Source organism: Cherax quadricarinatus, unplaced genomic scaffold (genome assembly GCF_038502225.1).
Source record: "Cherax quadricarinatus isolate ZL_2023a unplaced genomic scaffold, ASM3850222v1 Contig768, whole genome shotgun sequence".
Classification (NCBI taxonomy): domain Eukaryota; kingdom Metazoa; phylum Arthropoda; class Malacostraca; order Decapoda; family Parastacidae; genus Cherax; species Cherax quadricarinatus.
Window position 1 is genome coordinate 62,501 of NW_027195794.1, and position 21,955 is coordinate 84,455.

The 21,955-nt window shown below is 43.0% G+C and overlaps 1 protein-coding gene across 25 annotated transcripts in view; it reads left to right on the top strand.

Moving 5' to 3' along the window:
* The window catches only part of LOC138851484 (FH1/FH2 domain-containing protein 3-like), a gene marked incomplete at its 3' end in the record, with an annotated part of 70,627 nt that overhangs the window by 4,483 nt on the left and 44,189 nt on the right, over positions 1-21,955 (top strand). For 3 of the 25 annotated variants that reach the window (XM_070080677.1, XM_070080680.1, XM_070080681.1), the window contains 1 exon segment: positions 5,985-6,378. Coding sequence is in view for 2 of the 25 variants with exons in the window: in XM_070080654.1 (XP_069936755.1) it covers positions 6,300-6,378 (79 nt within the window). 25 annotated transcript variants of the gene reach the window in all.

Genomic DNA, 21,955 nt, shown 5'->3' on the forward strand with positions numbered 1-21,955 from the left:
GTTATTAGGGGCCTGGGGAGGTTATGCAGGGCCTGGGGAGGTTAATAGGGACCTGGGAATGTTACTAGGGGCCTAGGGATTTTATACAGGGCCTGGGGGTTATTAGGGGCCTGGGGAGGTTATCAGGGGCCTGGGGAGGCTATTAGGGGCCTGGGAGGTTATTAGGGGACTGGGGAGGTTACACGAAGCCTGGGGAGGTTACACGAAGCCTGGGGAGGTTATTACTCTTGAGGTTATACGGGGCCTGGGGAGAAGGGGGCCTGGGGGGTTATTACAGGGCTTGGGGAGGGTACTAGGGGCCTGGGGGTTATTGTCACTGGAGAGGCCTAGGGGGGAGGTTACTAGTGCCCTCTTGTGGTTATTGGGGGCTTGGGGAGGTTATTAGGGGCCTGGGGAGGTTACACAAAGCCTGGGGAGGATATTAAGGGCCTTGGGAGGTTGTGCAATGCCAGGGGAGGTTATAGAGGGCCTAGAGAGGTTATAAAGGGCCTGGGGAGGTTATTAGGGGCCTTTGGAGGTTATACAGGGCCTATGGATTTTATACGGGGCTTGGGGATTTTTTAGGGGCTTGGGGAGGTTATTGAGGACTGAGGAGGTTACTAGGGGCCTGGGGAGGTTATTAGAGGCCTGGGGAGGTAATTAAGGGCCTGGGTAGGTTATTATGTGCTTGGGGAGGTTATTAGGGGCTTGGAGAGGTTATACGGGGCCTGGGGAGGTTATTAGGAGCCAGGGGAGGTTATTAGTTTACTGGGAAAGTTATTAGGGTCCTGGGTAGGTTATTAGGGGCCTGGGGAGATTATTATGGGCCTTTGGAGGATATACGGGGCCTGGGGAGGTTATTAGTGGCCTGGGGAGGTTACTAGGTGCCTGGGGAGGTTATTAGGGTCCTGTGGAGGTTACTAGAAGCCTCGGGAGGTTCTTAGGGGCCTGTGTAGGTTATTAGGAACCTTGGTAGGTTATTAGGGGACCTGGGGAGGTTATACAGGGCCTGGCTAGGTTATTAGGCTATTAGGTCAGGTTGTTAGGGGCCTGGGAAGGATATACAGTGCCTGGGGAGGTTATTATGGGCCTTGGGAGGTTATTAGTGGCCTGGGGAGGTTATTAGTGGCCTGGAGAGGTTACTAGGGGCCTGGGGAGGTTACTAGGGTCCTGGGGAGGTTATAAGGGGCCTGGGGAGGTTACTAGGGTCCTGGGGAGGTTATAAGGGGCCTGGGGAGGTTATATGGGGCCTGGGGAGGTTATTAGGGGTCAGGTGAGGTTATTAGGGGCCTTGGGAGGTTATTAGGGGCCTGGGGAGGTTATGCAGGGCCTGGGGAGGTTAATAGGGACCTGGGAATGTTACTAGGGGCCTAGGGATTTTATACAGGGCCTGAGGGTTATTAGGGGCCTGGGGAGGTTATCAGGGGCCTGGGGAGGCTATTAGGTGCCTGGGAGGTTATTAGGGGCCTGGGGAGGTTATATGGGGCTTGGGGGGTTATTAAGGTCTTGGAGAGGGTATGAGGGGCCTGGGGATGTCACTGAGAGCCTGGGGAGGTTACTAGTGCCCTCTTGAGGTTATTAGGGGCCTGGGGAGGTTATTAGGGGCTTTGGGAGCTTATTAGGGGCCTGGGGAGGTTATACGAAGACTGGGGAGGTTAATAAGGGCCTGGGAATGTTACACAGGGCCAGGGGAGGTTATAGAGGGCCTTACTAGGTTAAACAGGGCCTGGGTAGGTTATTAGGGGCATTGGGAGGTTATAAAGGGCCTATGGATTTTATACGGGGTTTGGGGATTTTTTAGGGGCTTGGGGAGGTTATTGAGGACTGAGGAGGTTACTAGGGGCCTGGGGAGGTTATTAGAGGCCTGGGGAGGTAATTAAGGGCCTGGGTAGGTTATTATGTGCTTGGGGAGGTTATTAGGGGCTTGGAGAGGTTATACGGGGCCTGGGGAGGTTATTGGGAGCCAGGGGAGGTTATTAGTTTACTGGGAAAGTTATTAGGGTCCTGGGTAGGTTATTAGGGGCCTGGGGAGATTATTATGGGCCTTTGGAGGATATACGGGGCCTGGGGAGGTTATTAGTGGCCTGGGGAGGTTACTAGGTGCCTGGGGAGGTTATTAGGGTCCTGTGGAGGTTACTAGAAGCCTCGGGAGGTTCTTAGGGGCCTGTGTAGGTTATTAGGAACCTTGGTAGGTTATTAGGGGACCTGGGGAGGTTATACAGGGCCTGGCTAGGTTATTAGGCTATTAGGTCAGGTTGTTAGGGGCCTGGGAAGGATATACAGTGCCTGGGGAGGTTATTATGGGCCTCGGGAGGTTATTAGTGGCCTGGGGAGGTTATTAGTGGCCTGGAGAGGTTACTAGGGGCCTGGGGAGGTTACTAGGGTCCTGGGGAGGTTATAAGGGGCCTGGGGAGGTTATATGGGGCCTGTGGAGGTTGTACAGGGCCTGGTGAGGTTATATGGGGCCTGGGGAGGTTATTAGGGGTCAGGTGAGGTTATTAGGGGCCTTGGGAGGTTATTAGGGGCCTGGGGAGGTTATGCAGGGCCTGGGGAGGTTAATAGGGACCTGGGAATGTTACTAGGGGCCTAGGGATTTTATACAGGGCCTGGGGGTTATTAGGGGCCTGGGGAGGTTATCAGGGGCCTGGGGAGGCTATTAGGGGCCTGGGAGGTTATTAGGGGCCTGGGGAGGTTATATGGGGCCTGGGGGGTTATTAAGGTCTTGGAGAGGGTATGAGGGGCCTGGGGATGTCACTGAGAGCCTGGGGAGGTTACTAGTGCCCTCTTGAGGTTATTAGGGGCCTGGGGAGGTTATTAGGGGCTTTGGGAGCTTATTAGGGGCCTGGGGAGGTTATACGAAGACTGGGGAGGTTAATAAGGGCCTGGGAATGTTACACAGGGCCAGGGGAGGTTATAGAGGGCCTTACTAGGTTAAACAGGGCCTGGGTAGGTTATTAGGGGCATTGGGAGGTTATACAGGACCTATGGATTTTATACGGAGCTTGGGGAGTTTTTAGGGGCTTGGGGAGGTTATTGGAAGACTGCTGACGTTACTAGGGGCCTGTGGAGGTTATTAGGGGCCCGGGGAGGTTATTAGGGGCCTGAGTAGGTTATTATGGGCTTGGGGAGGTTTTACCGTGATTGGGGAGGTTATTAGGTGCCTGGAGAGGATATACGGGGCCAGGGAGGTTATATGGGGCCTGCAGAGGTTATTAGGTGCCTGGGGAGGTTATTAGGGGCCTGGGGAGGTTATAGGGGCCAGGGGAGGTTAGGTTAGGTAAGGTCAGGTTAGCTTCTGTTAGGTTAGGTTAGGTTAAGATAGGTTAGGTTAGGTTAGGTTAGGTGAGGTTAGCTTGGGTTATGTTAGGTTAGGTTAGGTTTGTTTTGTTAGGTTAGGTTAGGTGAGGTTACCTTAGGTTACGTTAGGTTACTTTTGTTAGGCTAGGTTAGGATAGGTTTGCTTAGGTTAGGTTAGTTTTGTTAGGTTAGGTTAGGTTAAGTTACGTTAGGTTAGGTTAGGATAGGTTAGGTTAGGTTAGGTTTGGTTATTTTAGGTTTGGTTAGATTAGGTTTGATTAGGTTACAGTAGGCTAGGTTAGGTTAGGTGAGGTGAGGTGAGGTGAGGTGAGGTGAGGTGAGGTTAGGTTAGGTTAGGTTAGGTTAGGTTAGGTTAGGTTGGTTAGGTTATGTTATGTTAGTTTTGTTAGGCTAGTTTTGTTAGGTTAGGTTAGGTTAGGTTAGGTTAAGTTAGGTTAGGTTAGTTTTGATAGCTTAGGTTAGGTTATGTTAGGTTAGGTTAGGTTAGATTAGGTTAGGTTATGTTAGGTTGGTTAGATTAGGTTAGGTTATGTTAGGTTAGGTTACGTTAGGTTGGTTAGATTAGGTTAGGTTAGGTTAGGTTAGGTTAGGTTAGTTTAGGTTAGGTTAGGTTAGTTAGGTTAGGTTAGGTTAGGTAAGGTTAGATTAGGTTAGCTTAGGTTATGTTGGGTTTGTTAGGTTACGTTTGGTTATTAGGGGCCTTGGGAGGTTATTAGGGGCTTGAGAGGTTATTAGGGGCCTGAATAGAATATATGGGGCCTTGGGAGGTTATACAGGACCTTGATGTCAATTTTCCTTTTTTTCAAGATTCAATTGCTTGTGATTATTATAATCACAGGGAAGCACTAAACCCGTAGGATTTTACAGCGCATGTGGGGGGATGGAAGGTATTCAGGCTCAATTCGGGGAACTACAGCACAGATCCAATTCCCTCGATCAAGAGCCCCTCACCAGCATCAAGGAACCTCCCTTGAGGTTGATTTAAAATAAATTATTTCATAGACCTTTTTTTCGAGGATTATCCACATGTGACCTTGTTGTTGATAAACCACTATGTGTACCTTAATATTAACTGAATCATGATTACAATCCGACTTTCATGTTAATAAATACCTAGGACCTTCATATCGACAAATACTTATGAGCCCTTGATGTAGCTAAACCTCTACATAAGAACTTGATGTCAAGAGCACCTTGATATCTAGAAACCTCAACATATGACCTTGATTCTCAGGAGCCTCTACACGGAACTTTGAGAACCTTGATTGAGAGAAAAAATACCTTTGTACTATTATTCTTTATTTACGAAAAAAATTATTATTTATACTAAGTATTCAAAAAAATTGCCAAAAGTAAGTGGTGTTGAAGAAGAGTAGTTTTGCTGGTGATAGTAATGGTGGTGGTGGCAGAGACAGTTACATGTCCACAGCTCCAACACCCACCAGCTACCTGACCCTGCAGTAGGTGGCGCGTATACACACATATACTGGCTGCCTCCCAGAGTACATTTTTCAATCAAGACAATACGAAAATATTTCTCTTCTTTTATTGGTAAAAAATGTATTTCCCATAACAAATAGTTATTTGTGAGGCCTCACAACCTTACTTTTTTACAATTACAAGTTTATAAAATAAATTAATGGTGAATTAGCAAATATTAATCCACAGAACACAAAAATATTGACAGAAAACTAATTTTCTTATCCAGGGAGAGAGAGGAAGGTAGCCTCTATATGGTGTTACCACTTAGTTTATTCTTCAAACACTATTTATAGTTTTATCTTAATTAATTTTAATAGTGTATTGCTGCTATCATCAGAATAACATAATGCCACACTCTATTACATCTGTCTCTCTATTGTTACTACAAAAATTACGAGTTCATTAGTGATTTTCTTAAATAACATGACTGGCACCTTGTCCTACTCACACCAGTGACGGCGCTACTGCGCATGCGTCGATTGTCTTACCTTGTTGAGTACTATGGTTTCAAAACAACTCTTGTCATTTAGGGAAATCTTTCATTCCTATAATCAACGTTTATATTTCCTTTCTCCTAAATTAATATACTCTTTCCTCAAACAAAAGTATTTATTTGTGTACGACAAATATATTACGACATGTATATTACTATTGCTAGTGTATATGCACTGTTCTCATCTGTTTTCATGGTTGTCCTGGCTGTGAGTACTTTTTGAATCAAGACAATTATTTATCTTCGTCTTTTTAAAAAGATTGATTTCTTGTTCCTTCACCAACCATGATCTGGGATGAAATGTACCTTGATGTCAGCAGTACCTTCATTATCAGGATCTTCTTCGTGTACCTTGTTGTCAGGATATCCTTGATCCTGAGGATCCTCTACATGTACCTTTAATTTACTCCAAAACCCTCTACATGAACCTTGATCCTCAGGATGTTAGGAGTACTGTGATCCTGACACCTTAATATGACCTTGATGTAATTAGGACCTTGATTCTGATAATCAACTATGTGTACCTTGATATTGAAATACATTGACATGCACCAGAGGATCCTCTACAAGTACCTTGATGTAGTAATATGTCATTGATATTAGCTAGGCCCGTATACCTTGTGCATGTACTTATACAAATGAAGATATTATTATTATTATTATTATTATTATTATTATTATTATTATTATTATTATTAGCCAGTTCTCTGCCCTTAAATCTTTAACGGTTTTGGTGGGCAGCCGGTTATTGAACTTAGGTTGTGTGTAGGTGTCTGGCCCTGCTGGGGGTTAGTAAGGTGCTCCACCTGATCTAATTAGGAACTTTTAGTTCCTGTTTCTATTAACTTAGGAACTTTTGTTCTTTTTCTTTCCTGGTTCAGCTTTGTGCAACAAATCTTGCTGGTGTGATCGACAAGTTTGGCTGGATGATACAGCTCACCTCTTACTCACCCTTATAAACCCAACAAAGGTAAACATATTTCTCTCCTTCGACTAAACAACATTTTTTCCTGCCAAAAACACAACAATGGCGAGTTTTTCCTACAATACCGCAAGTTTGCTGCAGAATGCGAGTCTGGGCAGCCACATAATGTTCTTGATGGAAAGTAAGTGTCTGAAAGGCAAGTTAAAGGCCATTTCAAGTAGTGGCCAGTAATTATTTCTAATATGTAATAATAATAATATTTTTATTTCTATAAGAACATGACACGGACCACAGCTGACATCAGTGACATGATACAGACCACAGCTGACATCAGTGACATGATACAGACCACAGCTGACATCAGTGACATGATACAGACCACAGCTGACATCAGTGACATGATACAGACCACAGCTGACATCAGTGACATGATACAGACCACAGCTGACATCAGTGACATGATACAGACCACAGCTGACATCAGCAACATGATACAGACCACAGCTGACTTCATTTACATGATACAGACCACAGCTGACATCAGTGACATGATACAGACCACAGCTGACATCAGTGACATGATACAGACCACAGCTGACATCAGTGACATGATACAGACCACAGCTGACATCAGTAACATGATACAGACCACAGCTGACATCAGTGACATGATACAGACCACAGCTGACATCAGTGACATGATACAGACCACAGCTGACATCAGTGACATGATACAGACCACAGCTGACATCAGTGACATGATACAGACCACAGCTGACATCAGTGACATGATACAGACCACAGCTGACATCAGTGACATGATACAGACATCAGTGACATGATACAGACCACAGCTGACATCAGTAACATGATACAGACCACAGCTGACATCAGTAACATGATACAGACCACAGCTGACATCAGTGACATGATACAGACCACAGCTGACATCAGTGACATGATACAGACCACAGCTGACATCAGTGACATGATACAGACCACAGCTGACATCAGTGACATGATACAGACCACAGCTGACATCAGTGACATGATACAGACCACAGCTGACATCAGTGACATGATACAGACCACAGCTGACATCAGTTTAACATGATACAGACCACAGCTGACATCAGTAACATGATACAGACCACAGCTGACATCAGTGACACATGATACAGACCACAGCTGACATCAGTGACATGTGAAAGGTGCTGTTAGAGTGCAGCAATATTCCAGCCTAGATAGAACAAGTGACCTGAAGAGTGTCATCATGGGCTTGGCCTCCCTAGTTTTGAAGGTTCTCATTATCCATCCTGTCATTTTTCTAGCAGATGCGATTGATACAATGTTATGGTCCTTGAAGGTGAGATCCTCCGACATAATCACTCCCAGGTCTTTGACGTTGGTGTTTCGCTCTATTTTGTGGCCAGAATTTGTTTTGTACTCTGATGAAGATTTAATTTCCTCATGTTTACCATATCTGAGTAATTGAAATTTCTCATCGTTGAACTTCATATTGTTTTCTGCAGCCCACTGAAAGATTTGGTTGATGTCCGCCTGGAGCCTTGCAGTGTCTGCAATGGAAGACACTGTCATGCAGATTCGGGTGTCATCTGCAAAGGAAGACACGGTGCTGTGGCTGACATCCTTGTCTATGTCGGATATGAGGATGAGGAACAAGATGGGAGCTAGTACTGTGCCTTGTGGAACAGAGCTTTTCACCGTAGCTGCCTCGGACTTTACTCTGTTGACGACTACTCTCTGTGTTCTGTTAGTGAGGAAATTATAGATCCATCGACCGACTTTTCCTGTTATTCCTTTAGCGCGCATTTTGTGCACTATTACGCCATGGTCACACTTGTCGAAGGCTTTTGCAAAGTCTGTATATATTACATCTGCATTCTTTTTGTCTTCTAGTGCATTTAGGACCTTGTCGTAGTGATCCAGTAGTTGAGACAGACAGGAGCGACCTGTTCTAAACCCATGTTGCCCTGGGTTGTGTAACTGATGGGTTTCTAGATGGGTGGTGATCTTGCTTCTTAGGACCCTTTCAAAGATTTTTATGATATGGGATGTTAGTGCTATTGGTCTGTAGTTCTTTGCTGTTGCTTTACTGCCCCCTTTGTGGAGTGGGGCTATGTCTGTTGTTTTTAGTAACTGAGGGACGACCCCCGTGTCCATGCTCCCTCTCCATAGGATGGAAAAGGCTCGTGATAGGGGCTTCTTGCAGTTCTTGATGAACACAGAGTTCCATGAGTCTGGCCCTGGGGCAGAGTGCATGGGCATGTCATTTATCGCCTGTTCGAAGTCATTTGGCGTCAGGATAACATCGGATAGGCTTGTGTTAATCAAATTTTGTGGCTCTCTCATAAAAAATTCATTTTGATCTTCGACTCTCAGTCTGGTTAGCGGCTTGCTAAAAACTGAGTCATATTGGGACTTGAGTAGTTCACTCATTTCCTTGCTGTCATCTGTGTAGGACCCATCTTGTTTAAGTAGGGGCCCAATACTGGGCGTTGTTCTCGATTTTGATTTGGCATAGGAGAAGAAATACTTTGGGTTTCTTTCGATTTCATTTATAGCTTTTAGTTCTTCCCGCGATTCCTGACTCCTAAAGGATTCTTTTAGCTTAAGTTCGATGCTTGCTATTTCTCTGACCAGTGTCTCCCTGCGCATTTCAGATATATTGACCTCTTTTAGCCGCTCTGTTATTCTTTTCCGTCGCCTGTAAAGGGAGCGCCTGTCTCTTTCTATTTTACATCTACTCCTCCTTTTTCTTAGAGGAATAAGCCTTGTGCATACATCGAGTGCCACCGAGTTAATCTGTTCTAGGCATAAGTTTGGGTCTGTGTTGCTTAGTATATCTTCCCAGCTTATATCGGTTAGGACTTGGTTTACTTGGTCCCACTTTATGTTTTTGTTATTGAAGTTGAATTTGGTGAATGCTCCCTCGTGACTAGTCTCATTTTGTCGGTCTGGGGCTCCTCGCATACATGTCTGAACCTCAATTATGTTGTGATCTGAGTATATTGTTTTTGATATGGTGACATTTCTTATCAGATCATCATTGTTAGTGAATATGAGGTCTAGTGTATTCTCCAGTCTAGTAGGCTCTATTATTTGCTGGTTTAAATTGAATTTTGTGCAGAGATTTAAAAGCTCGTGTGAGTGTGAGTTTTCATCAGAGCTGCCTCCTGGTGTTATTACTGCAACAATATTATTTGCTATATTCCTCCATTTTAGGTGCCTTAAGTTGAAATCCCCCAGGAGCAAGATGTTGGGTGCAGGAGCTGGAAGATTTTCCAGACAGTGGTCAATTTTTAACAGCTGTTCCTGGAATTGCTGGGATGTTGCATCCGGAGGCTTGTAGACTACCACAATGACTAGGTTTTGGTTCTCGACCTTTACTGCTAAAACTTCCACTACGTCATTTGAGGCATTAAGCAGTTCTGTGCAAACAAGTGACTCTGCAATGTACAGGCCAACCCCCCCCTTTTGCCTGTTCACTCTGTCACATCTGTATAGGTTGTAACCTGGGATCCATATTTCATTGTCCAAGTGATCCTTTATGTGGGTCTCAGTGAAAGCCGCGAACATTGCCTTTGCCTCTGCAAGCAGTCCACGGATGAAAGGTATTTTGTTGTTTGTTGCTGGCTTTAGACCCTGTATATTTGCAAAGAAGAATGTTATCGGACTGGTGGTATTGTTGGTACTGGGGGGGGATTTTTTTTCCGGCATTAGTATCTGTATCTGTTGGTGTGGAGTGGAGGCCATCGACTGTGGTTCCACTCCAGGAATGACTGGATTTGGTGTACGATTTCTGCCATTTCCTGCCAGTTTTTTTTCCTTCCTGGCACTAAAAAACCTCTCCCTCTTGAGTGGCTGTGGCTACCCAGGTTTTCCCATGGCCTGGATGTTTTGTATCTTTTTGTCCCCTTTAGATGGTATGCCTGGCAATTTAAGTTATAGCACAGTCTTTCCTGTACTGAAGAGGTACACATTTCAGGGTGAAAAAGCTTACAGGAAGGGAGTTTGCATTTTCCTGTTGTCATATGGGCATGGCATTTTCTAGGGTGGTCATAGTTGCACGTCCCATCTGTTTTTCCAGATTTCCCATGCCAGCAGATACCAGGTGCATAGTATGTGCACAGGCTTGGTTTCCGCTTGCCTTGGGTTTCTGTGACTGTATTCCCTGTTGGTGCATGTTTCCCTGTCTTACTTCTATCCTCCCTAGCACCAACAATGGGGCTCCCACCAGTTGTTTTTGGTAATTTATCCTCACTATTGCTATTGGAGTCCTCTTGTTTGCTATTTCCTGCGGAATTTCTAGTTTGCAATATTGGTTTTATCTTATCTTTGACTACACTTGTTTCCCTACTATGGCTCCTGTCCCCTATGAGGTCATTTATATGTATTCCTTCCTGCGTATAATTCCCGACTACCTGGACAAAATCTCCAGCTTCACCATTACTGTCTCCCAGGACAGTATCTCCAGCTTCACCATTTCTGTCTCCCAGGACAGCACCTCCAGCTTCACCATTACTGTCTCCCAGGACAGCACCTCCAGCTTTACTATTACTGTCTCCCAGGACATCACCTCCAGCCTTACAGTTTGTGACTACATGGCCAGTATCAAGGGCAGTACCATTCAGCCCAGACTTTTTATGTTCCCATCTGTTGTAGAAAGCTTCCAGGTTTTCTATGAAAGCAGCTTTGATGTTGTCCTCTTTTAATACCCTTGTGATTTTAGTCCACAGATTTTCCTCATTTGGGCATACCCAGAAACACTTCTCTGTTTTAATACTGCTTGTAGCTAGTTCTGGGATATCTGCACAAGGGGCGTGACACCAATTTCCACAAAAATGACAATTTATGCATGTGGAAGCCCATTTGTTTGACTGACCACAGACTACACACAGCTTCATAATGATTTGAATGGTTGATTTACTGCAATTCTACTAGCAACCTCTTGAATATTATATTAATAACCTTAAATGAAGCTCTAGCTATTTGTATTTCTGTTTCTAACTCTTTTTGTATATTGGACAGCTTACCGTCACGTTCCTGATTTTTAATGTTTGTGTTTATAAGGACGCCTACAACCCCATCTGTTTACAGTCTGCTTTATTGTCCAACGAAACTGTTTGAAACCAGTCCCGGGTTCGGACCAGTCAAGGGTTCGGACCAGTCGATCTGCTCTGATCAGTGGGTCACTTATTTAAAACATACTGGTCGGTGATTTGAGCTAACACATGAAGGATCTACTGGAAATTATCTACCCGAGTAATATGTGATTTGACTGATACAAAAGTATAACTTGCGTGTTGAAGAGCCGGTGATATCTGGCAGCTCCTACAATGACGAACGGTCACCTCCTTGTTTATCAATCGCTGTATCTGGCTTTTCTATTTTTTTTTTTTTTTTTTTTTTTTTTTTCCGTCTCCACCACAATAAATGCTATATTATCACTATAGTTGACTGGTGCAAATTTTGGAGGAAGGACGCTTTTTCTGTAGTAATAATTGCTTCTCGTTGTGTATATTGCGACCGCTGGTAACTACAGGTTATATGAAATTCACAGTAACGTCTCGTATTTCAAGAAAAGAAACTAATGAAAGTCACTCCACTCCACTAAGTACCATTATAATACTGGTTAGTTGCTACTACAACACTGTATTCTGCTATTCACTGGTATCACTAGATTATATGCGAGTACACTAGCAGGCCAGTAAGATTATTAAAAACAGCTGACCTGTGGTAAGTTTCTGGCGACTTCTGGCACCTTCCTCTATAGGCTTATCACTTCATTTACAAATTCACCTGTTTTCAAATGACACTTTAGCCTTTATCATCAATATACTAGGGAGCCACTGTAGTATACACTATACACTATGTATACTCAATGTTATCAGGGAGACTTTCTTTCCTCTGACATGAAAAGTTCAATTATTATTATTTTTTTCCACACGGGACAGGCCTATGATTCCCCTCTGGCAGTAAACCATGATACAGACCACAGCTGACATCAGTAACATGATACAGACCACAGCTGACATCAGTAACATGATACAGACCACAGCTGACATCAGTAACATGATACAGACCACAGCTGACATCAGTAACATGATACAGACCACAGCTGACATCAGTAACATGATACAGACCACAGCTGACATCAGTAACATGATACAGACCACAGCTGACATCAGTAACATGATACAGACCACAGCTGACATCAGTAACATGATACAGACCACAGCTGACATCAGTAACATGATACAGACCACAGCTGACATCAGTAACATGATACAGACCACAGCTGACATCAGTGACATGATACAGACCACATGTAACATGATACAGACCACAGCTGACATCAGTAACATGATACAGACCACAGCTGACAGCAGTGACATGATACAGACCACAGCTGACAGCAGTGACATGATACAGACCACAGCTGACAGCAGTGACATGCTGCTATATAGAAAGTCCCTTCTTACGCAGAGCATTTCCCTCAAATTAGCATGTGACCCACACCAGTTACCTAACACCCAGGGTATGACCCACACCAATCACCTAACACCCAGGGTATGACCCACACCAATCAGCTAACACCCAGGGTATGACCCACACCAATCAGCTAACACCCAGGGTGTGACCCACACCAGTCACCTAACACCCAGGGTGTGACCCACACCAGTCACCTAACACCCAGGGTGTGACCCACACCAATCAGCTAACACCCAAGGTGTGACCCACACCAATCACCTAACACCCAGGGTGTGACCCACACCAATCACCTAACACCCAGGGTGTGACCCACACCAATCAGCTAACACCAGGGTGTGACCCACACCAGTCCACTAATAACCAGAATGCAACCCACACCAGTCCATTAATAACCAGGATGTAACCAACGTCACTCCACTAACACCCAGCATGCGACCAACAACATTCACCTAACACCCAGGGTGCAACCCACACTAGTCCACTAATACCCAGGATCCAACCCAAATCAGCTCACTCATACCCAGGATGCGACCTGCAACAGTCCACTAACACCCAGGTACCTATTTTACTGCTAGGTCAAACTGGACAGCAGGTTTCTTAAGGAAACACGTCCTAATGTTTCCAGCTATACCAGCGATCTACCCTCCAGGCCTTGCCTTCAGTGTGTGAGGCCAGTCTGCTACCAACCAAGCAACAGGGGTGGAAGAATGTAATTATTTAATTGTAATTGTCTATTTCACTCACATATACATTGTAGCATTAAAATAACAATTAACCAAATCAGCAAATGATGACCACACTAGCAAAGGACACAAAACTTCCACAGAACAACTGTACATTGGTTCTCTCCTGTGAGTCTGTTGCCTATTGCAATTTTATCTTTATTATGCTATTTAACAACCCTTGACCTTGCAGTCCTAATGCCAAAAATAAATAGGTGCCTTGATGCTTCTTCATTGTTATAGGTTGCCTAAGAGACCACCTGTAATATATATTTTTGATGGTACTGGTACATACACATTCAGTTACACAAAGTATCGCACGTATGGTGGAACCTCAGTACTCGAACACCTCCCTACTTGAACAATTCGGTATTCGAATGCTTACTTTGGTAAAAACATTGTTCAGTGGTTGACAATTTGCTCGCAACTCTACCAAACACTACATGCCAGAACTTCCCTGTGAACTATTTTGTGTTTCTTCACATTTTATGTTGTCTTTTTAATTTTTTATTATTTGTATAAATAAATCACTGTGGTGCCTAAGATGAATGATAACAGCCAACAAAAAAGACAGTTGGTTGGGAAAAATTAATTTGATATTCGAACTTATTGGCATTCGTACAGCCTTCTGGAATGAAGTAAGTTCGAGTACTGAGGTTCCTCTGTATTAATGTATGTCCTGCGGTAGTAGGTTGGTAGACGGCAACCGCCCAGGGAGGTACTACTGTCCTGACAAGTGTCTGTGAAACAGAAACCTGTAATTATTTTACATGATGGTAAGATTGCTGATGTCTTTTTTCTGTCTCATAAACAGACAACATTTTATGTACATCTTTGTACTTCTACTTACATTTAGGTCACACTACACATGCATGTACACACCTCTCTGGGTTTTGTTCTATTTTATTACTAGTTCTTGTTTATTTCCTCTTATCTCCATGGAACAGAATTCTTCCTGCGCAAGTCATGCATGTCATAACGAGGAACTAAATTTACTAAATTTAAAAAGATGAACTCCTTTTTGTTTTTAGATCACCCCTACTGGGTGCGATACAGCCAGTTTGTTAAAAAAAATATTAACGTGTACATTACCTAGGATAACACAAAAAAGTCACAGCCCATTGATTCATTATGAACTTAACTAATCCTCCTACTTGCCTGCCTATATTGGTAGTAATTATGAGCAGGGCATTATGGTGCACACATGGTGTCTATTATTTGTAAAAAAATACATATTAAAATGTGGTATAAGTGCATTCCTAAATATGATAAATAATGTCCAGTGTGTTCTGAGAATTATAGAAAATGCTTTATTCAAAATATTAAAGAACAAATATGCAGTGCACTCTTACTTTCTTTTAAATTATTAATGTCAAGCCATTATAGAACACTTAACTCTGATATTAACCCTCCCCTCAAACATCTCCTTGCCAACCTCAACAGAACACAAGGCACAGATCACTCTTTGATGTTCCTCGTGTCCATCTCGCGCTATGCAAAAACTCAATGCACATAAAAGGCCCTAAAATCTGGAATTCATTACCTGTAAATATAAAAGAAACACTACCTGTTTATAAATTCAAGTCTCTTCTCAAAGATCACTTACTCACTCAAAACCAAATAAATACTGAATAACTGAACCTTATAAATTGTATATCCTAAATGTTACTCACAATTATATCACACAGATGTTAAACCTAGGAACCAATCTAACTTTATTTTTTTAAATACACTACCTAACAGAATACTCCATTCGACTAAATGTACAGCAATGCATGCAACCATATGACCTGTCTTTGTAATACTCTTTTGTGCTTTATAGTTATCTGTTTACAATAATGTTTTATCACTTATTTCATCATTGCTTAGTTAATCTTAAGTTAATTTTAAGCCAGCCCATAATGCTATGCATATAAGTGGCTTTGGCATGCTGCTCTTACCTGTATTTTTTTGTACCTCTGTATGTATGCTAAAATTACTAAATAAATAAATAAATAAATTATGGTGTTGATAGCAGTTGCCACCTGCTTCAATTTCTTATAATTTTGGTGCTTACTGCAAACTACTGTTCACACCAACCAACTGCCATTTTTCTACAGTAATCAACATAAAGAATTAAACATTCCCATGAACGATATACATTTCACAATACAGTGGACCCCCGCATAACGATGGCATCACATAGCGATTTTTCCGCATACCGCTTACTTTAATCGCAAAATTTTTGCCGCGCATACCGATTAAAAACCCGCTCACCGATTTTCGTCCGAGACACGTCCAATGTGCGCCCTCAGCCAGCCTCACGTGTGCCGCCCCTCCCATTGTTTACCAGCCAGCCTCCGCGGTAACATCCAAGCATACACTCGGAATATTTCGTATTATTACAGTGTTTTCGGTGCTGTTTCTGGAAAATAAGTGACCATGGGCCCCAAGGAAGCTTCTAGTGCCAACCCTGTGGTAAAAAGGGTGAGAATTAGTATGGAAATTAAGAAAGATTTTGAAGGGTTTGGGGCTAACCCTGAGAAGCCTATGCCAGTTGTGGAATCCATTGTGCCTACTTCAAAAATTAAGGAAATGTGTGCACAGTGGGTTGAACTGCAAACCTTTATGGATGAAAATCACCCTGACACAGCTGTTGCAAGCCGTGCTGGTGACTATTTCAATGACAATGTTGTGGCCCATTTTAGACAAATCGTAAAGGAACGGGAGGTACAGAGCTCTATGGACAGATTTGTTGTGCGACAGAGGTCCAGTGACTCTCAAGCTGGCCCTAGTGGCATTAAAAGAAGAAGGGAAGTAACCCCAGAAAAGGACTTGCTACCTCAAGTCCTAATGGAAGGGGATTCCCCTTCTAAACAGTAAGAAGATAATGCTCTCCCCTCCTCCCATCCCATCAATCATCAGGCCCGGTGGCCTGGTGGCTAAAGCTCCCGCTTCACACACGGAGGGCCCGGGTTCGATTCCCGGCGGGTGGAAACATTCGACACGTTTCCTTACACCTGTTGTCCTGTTCACCTAGCAGCAAATAGGTACCTGGGTGTTAGTCGACTGGTGTGGGTCGCATCCTGGGGGACAAGATTAAGGACCCCAATGGAAATAAGTTAGACAGTCCTCGATGACGCACTGACTTTCTTGGGTTATCCTGGGTGGCTAACCCTCCGGGGTTAAAAATCCGAACAAAATCTTATCTTATCTTATCTTATCTTACCAGATCTTCAATAAAAGTAAGTGTCATGTAAGTGTGCATGCCTTTTTCAGTTTGTGTGTATTAAAATTAACATTTCATGTGGTAAAAAATTTTTTTTTTCATACTTTTGGGCGTCTTGCACGGATTAATTTTATTTCCATTATTTCTTATGGGGAAAATTCATTCACATAACGATTATTTCGCATAACAATTACCCCTCTTGCACGGATTAAAATCGTTAACCGGGGGTCCACTGTACATACACCTTGGTTGGGTATTTTTCATTTGTTACTCTGTAAAGCTTTTCTATGTTAATGCAACAACTGTTATTCTAACTATACAGTATATAATGAAATCAACCCAGTTCCATATAATGGCAGGCCCTGTTTAAACAGCAGGTTAGGTTCCAGGGTACTGATATAAAAAAAAAAATTGATGAAAAGTGAAACATAGCCGTTTTCCACTTTCCAGTGAATGTAAAAGCCTGATAACATATTTACTATTTCAATAGAACTAGGTGTAAAAAATGCATATACACCCTCTACTCATTTTGCGACATACTCATTTACCGATGCCTCAACCAGTAGTCGTACCTAAATAATGTACGGTGCACCCTCAGTTATCGGCCGCTCCTGTTATTGGCCAACTCGGTGATTGGCCGGTTTTTCGGCTCCCGGTGATCGGCCCTTTCAGACGTGTCTGTCCACCGGCAGGGGCCGCTTGCGTGTCAGTTTGGCTGTGTCTTTCGGTGCGTGAGGAAGCTTCTGCTCATACATCCAAATATTTTGCTTTCTTTCCATTGTTTTTTAGTGTTTTTTTATTTTTTGCAGTGCAACTGCAAAATAAATAACCATGGCTCCAAAGAAAGTTCCTAGTAAAGTTCCTGTGGTCAAGAAAGTGAGAAACACCATGGAATTTAAGCATGAAGTGTAGCAGGCATGCAGGAAGTGTAACAGGCATGCAGGGAGTATAGCTGTAGCAGGCATGCAGAGAGTGTAGCAGGCATGCAGGGAGTGTAGCAGGCATGCAGGAAGTGTAGCAGGCATGCAAGGAGTATAACAGGCATGCAGGGAGTGTAGCAGACATGCAGGAAGTGTAGCAGGCATGCAGGAAGTGTAGCAGGCATGCAAGAAGTGTAACAGGCATGCAAGGAGTGTAACAGGCATGCAAGGAGTGTAGCAGGCATGCAGGGAGTGTAACAGGCATGCAGAAAGTGTAGCAGGCATGCAAGGAGTATAACAGGCATGCAGGGAATGTAACAGGCATACAGGGAGTGTAGCAGACATACAGGAAGTGTAGCAGGCATGCAGGAAGTGTAGCAGGCATGCAAGAAGTGTAACAGGCATGCAGGGAGTGTAACAGGCATGCAAGGAGTGTAGCAGGCATGCAGGGAGTGTAACAGGCATGCAGAAAGTGTAGCAGGCATGCAAGGAGTATAACAGGCATGCAGGGAATGTAACAGGCATACAGGGAGTGTAGCAGACATACAGGAAGTGTAGCAGGCATGCAGGAAGTGTAGCAGGCATGCAAGAAGTGTAACAGGCATGCACGGAGTGTAACAGGCATGCAAGAAGTGTATCAGGCATGTAGGGAGTGTAGCAGACTTGCAGGAAGTGTAGCAGGCATGCAGGAAGTGTAGCAGGCATGCAGGAAGTGTAACAGGCATGCACGGAGTGTAGCAGGCATGCAAGAAGTGTATCAGGCATGTAGGGAGTGTAGCAGACTTGCAGGAAGTGTAACAGGCATGCACGGAGTGTAACAGGCATGCAAGAAGTGTAGCAGGCATGTAGGGAGTGTAGCAGACTTGCAGGAAGTGTAGCAGGCATGCAGGAAGTGTAGCAGGCATGCAGGAAGTGTAGCAGGCATGCAGGAAGTGTAACAGGCATGCAGGAAGTGTAGCAAGCATTCCAGAAGCCAGCATTAGTCTTCAACAAACTTATGTAATACTGATTTAATTGTTAAAAATATTTTTTGGTGAGTATTTTTGTCTATAACACAATTAATTGTAATTACTACATTAATCATTATGGGAAATATTATTTAGGTTTTCGGCCATTTCGGTTTTAGCCCGAGCTTCTGGAATGGATTATGGCTGATAACCGAGGGTCCACTGTATATTACAGCTGATTTCCTCTATTCTTTTTATTTCAATATACAGTACACTATTGTATAAGCACTTACGAATATACCTGAAAGGTTATAAATGGTGCAAAGGTGACATTAAAACAATATCAAAGATGAGACACACAAACTCACTACTATTATAGTATGCTCCTCACTTAGCGACACATTCGTTTAACGATGTGGCATTAGGAACGGAACTCCGTCATTAAGTGAGGAGAGGTTGTACAGTACACACAATACAGTGGACCCCCCGCATAACGATATTATTTCAATCCAGAAGTCTGTTTGGGTGCCGTTATAGACCGAATTTGTTCCCATAAGAAATATTGTGAATTAGATTAGTCCATTTCAGACCCCTAAAAATACACCTACAAAAGCACTTACAAAAATAAACTTACATAATTGGTCGAGTTGGGAGCTGATTGTTATCCGGGGGTCCACTGTACATGTACTTACCTTAAAATATTTATTGTAGGAAGTCTGAATAAATAAAGAATTAGTATACTGTGGAACCTCAGCTTACGAACGCCCAACCCTGCGAACTTTTCAGGATACGAACCGTCGTTCGGTCGATTTTTTTTCTTTTGGATATGAACGAAATTTCAGGATGCGTCCTTCCCCCCTCAAGGGAAGTTGCTTAAATAAATAAATAGATAAATAAAATCTTTATTTCTTTGCAAGTGTTACATTGTGTGTTTACGTATCATAACATGGAGCATGCCGAGACATTTCACTCAGACTTAACCTAATACTTATAGACTACTTAAGTCTCGACAGGTGAAAAATACTGGTTACCAGTGTTTTGTTGATGGTGGCGCCAACTACTGCCAGCCTTTTGAAACTTCTCTTTACTGTTATTATTATTATTATTATTTTTTATTATTTATTATCACACCGGCCGATTCCCACCAAGGCAGGGTGGCCCGAAAAAGAAAAACTTTCACCATCATTCACTCCATCACTGTCTTGCCAGAAGGGTGCTTTACACTACAGTTTTTAAACTGCAACATTAACACCCCTCCTTCAGAGTGCAGGCACTGTACTTCCCATCTCCAGGACTCAAGTCCGGCCTGCCGGTTTCCCTGAACCCCTTCATAAATGTTACTTTGCTCACACTCCAACAGCACGTCAAGTATTAACCCTTTCAGGGTCCGTCCCGTAGATCTACGGCTTTACGGTGAGTGTCCAAACCGTAGATCTACGCCATGAGCTCAGCTCACTCTGATAAACTGTGAGTGGTACATTTGGGCCTAGATATGAGAGAATACGTCTATGTGGTATGTGTGCACCACATAAAACAGATCCTGCAGCACACTGTGTATAATGAGAGAAAAAAAACTGAAATCATGATTTTTCGATTAAAACAGCAACTTTGCAGTGTTTTTTCGTATGTTTTTTATAGTTGTATTTGCGATTTCTTGGTCTCATTTGATAGAATGGAAGACATATTACAGAAATAGAGATGATTTTGATTGGTTTTAGCACTGGAAATGACTTGAAACTGAGCTCAAAGTAGCAGAAATGTTAAATTTTTGCCGATATTCAAGAGTAAACAAACGACCTCACACGTCTAATACACGTCAGCTGGTGGGTCTAATATACATTCACAAATATGGTGATGTTATTTATACAATTATTAAAGTATTGCATAACAGTAAATCTTCTATTGTTTGGTGTGAATAAAAATTCATTATGTGAATAAAAAATCAAAATGGAATTTATTTGTAAAGCCTCAAAACATAACTAATGAACAGAGGAAATGTTAGTTTAGTGCCAGGAATGCCTACATTGTTTATTCTGGACCCTATTTTGAAATTGGAATATTTTGAACTTTGTGTTAAATTGGCCAAATTAACAATTTCCGATCACTTTATTTTGTAGTTGAAACAGTTGACTTGGCGATTTCTTGTGCTCAATCGATAGAATAGAAGTAATACTAGTGAAATAGCTAAGAATTTGGTTGATTGGAATAATGTAATTGGCCTAAAATGGGAGTCAAAGTCGGCAAAATCGCCGATTCGTAAATATCGCTGACACATCAAAATTCGCGAGAGCATAATTTCGTCAATTTTCCACCAAATTTCGTACTTTTTGTTTTATTACCTTCACAAAAAGATTCTCTACGATTTCACAAGAAAAAATAACAAATTTTTTTTTTGAAAATTCTTGGACACTGGTGCGTGACTCCAGATTTGGGCCTTGGACCCTGAAAGGGTTAAAAACCATTTGTCTCCATTCACTCCTATCAAACACGCTCACGCATGCCTGCTGGAAGTCCAAGCCCCTCGCACACAAAACCTCCTTTACCCCCTCCCTCCAACCCTTCCTAGGCCGACCCCTACCCCGCCTTCCTTCCACTACAGACTGATACACTCTTGAAGTCATTCTGTTTCGCTCCATTCTCTCTACATGTCCGAACCACCTCAACAACCCTTCCTCAGCCCTCTGGACAACAGTTTTGGTAATCCCGCACCTCCTCCTAACTTCCAAACTACGAATTCTCTGCATTATATTCACACCACACATTGCCCTCAGACATGACATCTCCACTGCCTCCAGCCTTCTCCTCGCTGCAACATTCATCACCCACGCTTCACACCCATATAAGAGCGTTGGTAAAACTATACTCTCATACATTCCCCTCTTTGCCTCCAAGGACAAAGTTCTTTGTCTCCACAGACTCCTAAGTGCACCACTCACTCTTTTTCCCTCATCAATTCTATGATTCACCTCATCTTTCATAGACCCATCCGCTGAGACGTCCACTCCCAAATATCTGAATACGTTCACCTCCTCCATACTCTCTCCCTCCAATCTGATATTCAATCTTTCATCACCTAATCTTTTTGTTATCCTCATAACCTTACTCTTTCCTGTATTCACCTTTAATTTTCTTCTTTTGCACACCCTACCAAATTCATCCACCAATCTCTGCAACTTCTCTTCAGAATCTCCCAAGAGCACAGTGTCATCAGCAAAGAGCAGCTGTGACAACTCCCACTTTGTGTGTGATTCTTTATCTTTTAACTCCACGCCTCTTGCCAAGACCCTCGCATTTACTTCTCTTACAACCCCATCTATAAATATATTAAACAACCACGGTGACATCACACATCCTTGTCTAAGGCCTACTTTTACTGGGAAAAAATTTCCCTCTTTCCTACATACTCTAACTTGAGCCTCACTATCCTCGTAAAAACTCTTCACTG